The sequence below is a fragment of the Clavelina lepadiformis genome, chromosome 2, assembly GCF_947623445.1.
Source record: "Clavelina lepadiformis chromosome 2, kaClaLepa1.1, whole genome shotgun sequence".
NCBI classification, from domain to species: Eukaryota; Metazoa; Chordata; class Ascidiacea; order Aplousobranchia; family Clavelinidae; genus Clavelina; species Clavelina lepadiformis.
In genome coordinates, this window is record NC_135241.1 from 15,034,003 (window position 1) to 15,042,270 (window position 8,268).

General features: G+C 37.0%; 1 protein-coding gene across 2 annotated transcripts; it reads left to right on the forward strand.

Annotated features, from left to right (window-relative positions):
• Window positions 1-3,020: 3,020 nt before the first annotated feature.
• Window positions 3,021-6,573, forward strand: LOC143447145 (uncharacterized). Of its 2 annotated transcripts, none has more exons than XM_076947089.1 (2): window positions 3,021-4,831; window positions 5,017-6,573. In XM_076947089.1, exon 2 carries the CDS (start codon window positions 5,459-5,461, stop codon window positions 5,993-5,995), a length of 537 nt encoding a protein of 178 aa, XP_076803204.1. In that variant the 5' UTR covers window positions 3,021-4,831; window positions 5,017-5,458; the 3' UTR covers window positions 5,996-6,573. The 2 variants fall into 2 exon arrangements, with proteins under 2 accessions (XP_076803204.1, XP_076803205.1); XM_076947090.1 differs by having other exon boundaries at window positions 5,035-6,573.
• The last annotated feature ends 1,695 nt before the right edge of the window (window positions 6,574-8,268 follow it).

The following is an 8,268-nucleotide window of genomic DNA, read 5'->3' on the forward strand; positions in this document are numbered from 1 at the left end:
TGCTCATTATCTTAACATTTTTAACCATAAATTTCTAAAAATGTCATATTATATTGATTTACCAAAGGAACTTAAAAATTCTAAGAAAGGTTTAATAAATATTAAGAATAATGATGGTGTCATTTCGAATTCAAGAATTCTACTATTGTACTTGAAACTGTTGCCTGAAATTGGAAATGAATACAATTGATATTAGTTACCACAGGTCTATTAAAATGTCTCCTACACAAGCTAGCAAAAACAGAATGACTGAATTGTTTATTTCAATTTGTATGGTGACATGAAAGCAAAACCAAACTTCAATGTAAGTAATACTGTTTGAATATCAAAGTACAAGCGAAAAAACATTTGATAGAGGCTATACACCAAATTGGATAGAAGTATTTGTTATCACTAAAATTCAAAACACAAATCCTTTCACATACTTAATCAAAGATTTGAACAATGAATGGAAAAAGAGATCATTTATGAAGAAGAATTATTAAAAACAAATCAAAATAAGTTTAGAACTGAAAAAGTAATTCGCGAAGATAATAAAAAGAAGTTAGCTCTAGTGCAGGGGCGGGCAACTTCTTCGGTCGGCGGGCCTTATGTGAGAAAATGAAGTACTTGGCGGGCCGGATTGCTGAATAGATTGGAACGCAGCTTTGTCTTATTAATGTTCATGGTCGAAAATGTTTGCTCATAAATGTATGTAGACCCGAACAGAACAAGTAGATTCAAGGCCATCTTTCTCAGGTTGGCAAACTTGGACTTATTCAGTGACGCAATACAGGGATTGCGGCAGAATGTGGCCGCAGGCCACATTATCATGTAAGACCGGAAACTGTCTGCGGGCCGCTCAAAATCCCGTCGCGGGCCGTATGTTGCCAACCCCTGCTCTAGTGAAATGGAGTGAATATGACAGTTACTTCAATAGTTGGGTTCCTATTTCATATTTTAAACAGCTTTGAATCACCGAAAGTTGTTGCAGCAAAAACTCTGTTCATGACACTACTTGCATGAGATGGCTTCTTTTTGATTGTTTCTTCTAGCCATATTTTTCATGGTTTAAGTTGTTTGTTTTTACACTTTTCCTTTAAATGTAGGCGAAATGCTTGATTCAATGCTTTTCCCATTTCAATAGATGCTGCTAGCGAATTTGAATTGACTTTTCTTAAGTTAAATCCCAGCTTTGATAAATGTTGTTTCATTTGCTGTAAAGCCATATTCCAATATGGAAAATCTGTAGTTAATTTTTTATCAAAAAAACATGTTGTTGTAAATATTGGTTTAACTCTTTGACACCTCCTGGGAATAATTTATTTGCTGTAACTGTTCATGAAATTGGATACTGTTCAGATTTAACACATTCTCAAAATGTTGATTCAGTTATGTGTCCAACTTATAAACATGAATGGTCTAGGTCAGGGTAGTCTAAACCCTGGCATGTAGCCTGCGGACAGATTTTGTGTGGTCCGCATATACTTCCAAAGTTTTGGTATGCTGTATTTTTCAGTGCAAAATCTGCAGTTGTTACAGTAAAACATACCTGCGTTTTATTTAAATGGGTTACTTTAGCCACATCCTGAGATAATTCGTACATCTTTGAAGTGTTAGTCAATATGTGATTACTATGGGGTGATAACATAGGTGGGCAGTACCGCGGTACTATAGTATCGAATTACTGTACCACGGTACTTGTACTGAAATTTTGTGCCGAATTACTTTTTTCAAGAAATTTCGGTTGGTCCTGGTACTGGGTACTTTTCATGTGATTATTTCAAAATTTTAGCAAGTATGTTTTAAAAAATACATGTTAACTAATCCTTTATAATAATTTTAGCATCTGTTGATCTTTTTTAATCTAAAAATATCATGTAAAATTGTTAAATTGATTAATGTCACATATGTTTTGACATAGAGTAACCTTTACCGGGGGCATAATTGCGGGAAACATTGCATTTGCAGCAGCATCTTTTACACAAAAAGTACCGGTACCGAGTACCGAACTACTTTTTTAAAATAGTACCGGAACCGTCGGTACATTTTTTTGCCAAGTATACTTGGCATACCGGTACCGTTTCCTACAGTACTTTCAAAGTTCCGACTGCTCACCTCTGGGTGTTAAGTCCCTTGTATGGCTAACGTCACAGTATTGTGTGGCGATGCATACATGCGATGATTTTAGCTTTTTGTTGTATGCACAGTCGCAAACAAGTAGGAAGCTAACCAAGGAGTGCGTTATTAGTCGTGCAGAAAAGCATCAAATCGATTAGAATAATAAAGTCAATCTTTTGCTAACACTGGAGTTTCCCCTATTTGGGCCCGCAAGGTTTTCCTCAAATCTTAATGCGGCCCTTCATGCTCACATTCTTGGACCAACCTGGCTAAAGTAACCCATTTAAATAAAATGCAGGTTTATTTTACTGTAACAGTTGCGAATTTTGCACTGAAAAATACAGCGTACCAAAACTTAGGAACTATTTGCTGGCCACACAAAATCTGTCCTCGGGTACATGCCAGAGTTTGGAACTCTCTGGCCTAGACCACTAATGTTTATAAGTTGAACACATAACTGAATCAACATTTTGAGAATGTGTTAAATATTATAGTATAGTTTTACTTGTGTATGCGTTCTGTACTCGACACCAACTTTTTTCGTTGAATTTCGCCGAGCGTAAGTATTTCAAAGAATTGAATCTTCCATGACGTTGAAAAATGTAATCATTTGGCCAGAAACAACAAGTAATTACACAGTAGTGAAACACATTATAATTGTAAATTTACCTTTTTTAAATTAAGCAATTACTCCTCTACGAAAAAATATTCGTGTCCACCCGATAACTTTCCTAGTCTACATAAAAAACCGTTATCTTTCAAAGAACCTCGGCATTTTCCTATCTTCCACATGCATTTTGCAGATTTTACCTGACGCTCAGTCAAGCGTAACCGGTTGTGACGCAATGCGGATCCAAGAAAAGTAATGTTCTTTTCTATGAAAAGTTTGTATGATACGCCAGAGGGGCGAACGGGCAAGTATCGTTGCGCCACTAGCGTAAATATCGGCCTACTTGGCTTGGTGTCACTGTCATAACATTATGTAACAAGAAACACACATTCAAAGATTGCAAGTGAGTGCAGATAGTTTCCTTCAGTTTCATCTCTTGACAGGTGTTATTGACCATGCAGATTGGAAAGTTTGCTAAGTGCTGTACAGGGGATAAAAATTAATTTAGCATACTATGGCTTTTGTTTCATCTTGATTGATTGGTTAATTGGAAGATTTCTCAGCCAAAACAACAAAATTTTCAATGAGGAAAATTGACAGTGGCATGCTGGATAAGCAGAGGCAGCCAACGGGTTTAGAATCAGCTCCATTTATTAAAATAGGTATTAGTTGTGGTGCAAAATAATTGAGTTCTACTAGTGGCATGGTGTAAAATGTACACCCTCATTTTAACGTAAATATCTCTTGCTATAATGCAAGCTTTCCATACAGAAGTGCGTACCTTGATGTAAACCGGGCATCACCAAACTTTTTTCACAAAGAGCCAGATAATCATGAAAACTGACAATCGCTGACTAAATTCCTACTTGGTTCAGTTGGCTACTATGCAATGAGCTCATATGTGATTCAGTGAGGCAGGCCGGACAAATTAATCTTGCGCGCTGGATCTGGCTCGCTCATGTTTGGTGACCCCTAATATAGACTATTGATCAGTTTTGTGCCAAATTGTTTGTGTGCTGATCCCACTTTCTGCTATGGGATGATACACACTTTCCGAGTTACAGGCTTGGTATAAACATATTGCCGTAATGCAAATTAGGATTTGGATGTAACTTAGGTAGCCTATTGCTCAGATTGGAAAATACGTCAGTTTTCGACGGGAAATTGTGCATTCAAAGAAGCACACTTGGCATACCACACTTGGTAATTTATATTATAAATTGGCGTGAAAAAAGCAAAGTTCGATGTTCACAATGATGGATCTAGCCTAGTAGTATGCAGGTGCACACTTTTCACTATGGGGTATTACTGGTTACCAGTGATATTGGTGCAAAGTTACAAGCTTGTGGGTCATGATATGCTTCTTTAATAGTGGTTTTGGTACAAGCATCCTTTTTTCCTTGGCACTGGTCCATTGTTTACAGTAGGTGATTAATATCCAAACCACTGCACGGTGTTAGAGAGGAAACATTATAGATGTTTTGGAAGTACACATTGGTTTTCAGTGAAAATAAAGAAACACACAAGGCATGAGAAGAAAGAAAGAGACCACTAAACAAGAGAAAGGGAGAAGAAATCTTGTACTGGAACCACTATTAAAAAAGCACGCCGATTACACTGGTAACTGGTATTGCTTGGCCGTTAGTAAAAAAGACTCTTTTGTTAATATTTAAGAATTAAGTTCCATTCAGTTGACCTTTGAACTGTTTGGATGTATCACCAACATTAAGAGAGAAAAGTGGTATCAACACAGTGGCTTCTCGCTTATTAGCACTTCATGTGTCTCATCAGTCATTCTTAACTGTTGAATCTTCCGAAGAGATACACTGGCCTTTATGAAGCAGACCAAGTCAAGTTATGACAATTTTGATTAATACACAGGGCAACCATAAAATTTAAATTATTAAAAAGGCATGATATGTTAGATCAATTTAGGGGTATATCAGGGGCGCTGAGTCCGAAAATGCCATTACATTTGCTAGTGAGTATGCTAGTGCTATGAGCCAGTTGGAAATGTATGCTAGTGAGTAACATAGGTTAACAAAAACTGAAGCTACGTCAAGCAGCTATTTAGTTTTGCCCAAATGTTGAGTTGTCTGGCACAAATTTCTCAAATGGGAGGTAAATAAGACCTTAGATTAGTTTATATCATCTCCCATCAAGCACTAACATAAGCCTTAACATCAACACATAGCATAACATTCTTGATTCGGCAACAAAAATAACGTTTTACTGGGACAGAGAAGAAATGTTAATGCAATTTTTCTCTCAAGAACATAATTTTGTCTACTTTAAAAACATCAAAGGACTTCTTTCATCTATAGGTCTACTTGAAAATAAACCAGAAGAATGGAGGTTGTTCATTGACAGCTTCAAAAAAAGTTTGAAATGTGTGCTACTTCGCAACGGAAACAAGTTTGCCTGTGTTCCAATTGGCCACTCAGTCTTTTTAAGGAACACTACCAAAGTGTAAAGAGGGTCTTGAAGAAACTTTCTTATACTAAGCATAACTGGGAGATATGCGTTGATTTGAAAATGGTCAACTTTCTCTTAGGACAACAAGGCGGCTACACTAAGTATCCCTGCTTTATTTGTTACTGAGATAGTCGGGCCACTGATCAACACTGGATTAAAAAGGAATGGCCCATACGTGAACAGCTTGTGCACGGAGATAAAAACATTCTAAATGAACCTTTGGTCAGTCGTGATCGCATCATTTTACCCACATTGCACATCAAATTGGGTTTGATGAAACAATTTGTCAAGGCCTTAGATAAAGATGGTGCTTGTTTTGATTGCCTGTGCAAAGTATTTCCTGGTCTTAGTATTGAAAAGCTGAAAGCAGGAATTTTTGATGGGCCACAAATGCGAAAATTAATTCAAGATCAAGTTTTTTTATCACATATGACTGAAGTTGAGACGGCAGCCTGGCACTCTTTCGTTGCAGTTGTAAAAGGATTTCTTGGAAACACAAAAGCAAGCAACTATGTGGATCTCGTAGAAGTGAAGCTTACGAACTTTCAAGCTCTTGGATCAAGGATGAGCATAAAAGTACACTATCTATTCAGTCACTTGGATTGCTTCCCTGAAAACCTCGGAAATATGAGTGAGGAACAAGGTGAAAGGTTTCACCAAGATATCAAATTAATGGAAGAGAGATATCAAGGTAGATGGGATACTCACATGATGGCAGATTACTGCTGGTGCCTAATGCGAAGCTGTCTACAACAACACTACAGGCGAAAGTCGTACAAGAGGACTTTCCTGCAGATGACTTTAAGCTAATTTGAGTAATTAACTAGAGTGCATCTAAGAACTTCACTAATGCACATCCTGAGATGGATATATTTCTTCATATAGTGTTTGCTTTTAATACTCCGTGGTAAATGAAAAAAATTGATTGCTTGTTCATTTCGTCTGTTTTTACAAATTGTCGTCTTTCTTGTGTAGGCTTAGGCATACTTGGTTTGTTATTATCAAATTACTGCTATTTATTGTTCACTTCAAGCAAGTTTTAATGTGGTATTGGAAGCTTAGTCGCACAAATTGCAATATGTTAGGAGAATCTGATGAAAATACAAATAAATGGGGCATTTTTTGTGTTGAATATATGGAAACGAATAGATTTATGCAGCACTTCTTCATTTAGCTAATCTCATTGTGTCTTTAGCTTTTGCTCATTCTTGTGGTTTTAGTGCAGATAGACTTACAACAACATTTAATATAGGCTGTTCCTTAAGATAAAATGCAACCTAGCTTCAAATTTAAAAGGTACCAAAAGTATCGAAATTCGCTAATATCTTAAAAACTAGAGCCAATTTGCAAAAACTAATGGCATTTTCGAGCTCAACGCCCCTGATATACTCTAAAATCGTTCTTACCTTCCATGCCAAAATTTTTTTGTTTGCTGTCGTTATAAGTCTGGAGTTCTCAACCATTGGTCTGTGAAGCACTTTTTAGAGTCTGCTGAAGCAGAGTGCCCTATAAGTTGCACAACTGTGGGGTGCAATTGCCATCAGTTGATAATTGTTTTTGAAGTGAAATAATTATGATTTTCATGCAGTTGCATTCAATTTTAACCGTAGTTTTTTCAACGAATAGCTTAATGGAAATTATTATACTTTGAAATAGTTGAAGAAATTACCATAGTTTATCATCTTAGAATAGCACTTTTTGAGGGGAAAGCAAAGCGTTTTGCATTTTATTCCATCTCCCGCTTTCAGGAAGCTGGCTATTTGTATACAATGAAGTGGGATTCATAATACAAAATCATAGCTGAGTCCTCTAAAGCTGCGTTTACATCTACCACACGGCCACAGCGCAACTCAACTCACTGTTCTTTATTTACACCTTGTGCTACTATACTACAAGTAATTGTGCAGAACAGAATGAAATTAACTTGTTATCCTAGCAATGGCTTTGTTGGAACTTGGATCAGGGCCTGAAATTTGTTTTCAAATAGTCCTGGCTTTTAGCTAATAGTCCTGACACTGCTAATTTGGTCACCTTAACACTAGAACGGCCGGAAAACAAGTTTACCTCTAACGGCCGGTGGTGTCGAAAACGACACCATCCTTAAAAATGTACTTTTTGAAATAATTTAACGAAAAACTCAAAACTAAATACTTCCGTAATGAATTTAGGATGTATTTTGCTTGTTCAGTAGAAACAAAAACTAGCATACCTACAGCAATACGACCTTTGATGACGTTGCACACATTTGTAAGAAACGAAAAAAAAACAATTTTTATGAGTTGAAACATAAACAATCATTATTCTGATTGTAGGTATCTTAACAAAACATTAACTATTTCAGAAAATGCTCATATGTTTCCTACACACAATATGATAATTGATAAGTCTTTAGAGTTTACAGCACGACCCATGTTGATCTATTTACGTTGTGCAGTTTTTGCATTCTGCAAGTTTTCAGTCGCCGTTTCAACACACTCCGCAAGTTGGCCTGCTGCAGTGACTTCAAACTGTAACTATATAGTTTTATGACTTTCTTCCGCACATTTCCTTCGCTTTCCAGATGGTCTTCTCTGCGCTAGGTTCACTTCTCTTTGGACCAAGTGGGTTCACTTCTCTTCACCGCGTAAGCATCCCTCAACCCCTCCATAAGCTGGATATTGAAGCTTCGTCGGCCGATTTTGCTACCGAAGCATTTTCTGTGCAGAATCCAGGAATTTAGCTCTACTATGTCCAGAAGTTTTGTCCAAACAGCCAAAGGTCATCGTCTACTTGCTGCATGAGTTGTGTATTTTCTCGCCGTTTGGTCGAAAACGTCCACGCCTACCTTGTTTTGTTTTGGCCTACTGTACAGTTTATAGCCTGGCTCTGCTAATAGCGTATGGCATACAATCCATACGTTGTACAAAAACTGTCGTGTGCATTTTACAGTTCGCCTTCGCTGCAAAGCAAAGCGAGTTTTTATTGTACAAATGTACATGGACAAAGTACGTTTAAGATGTCATAAACTCTCCGTAAAAGCTGTATCTAAAGGAGATAAACAATCACTTGAAAAGATAAAAACTGGGCTAATCTGAAGTATATGA

Coding starts and splice junctions, on each gene's coding strand:
- LOC143447145 (XM_076947089.1), top strand. CDS start 5,459: ATGAAACAATTTGTCAAGGCCTTAGATAAAGATGGTGCTTGTTTTGAT.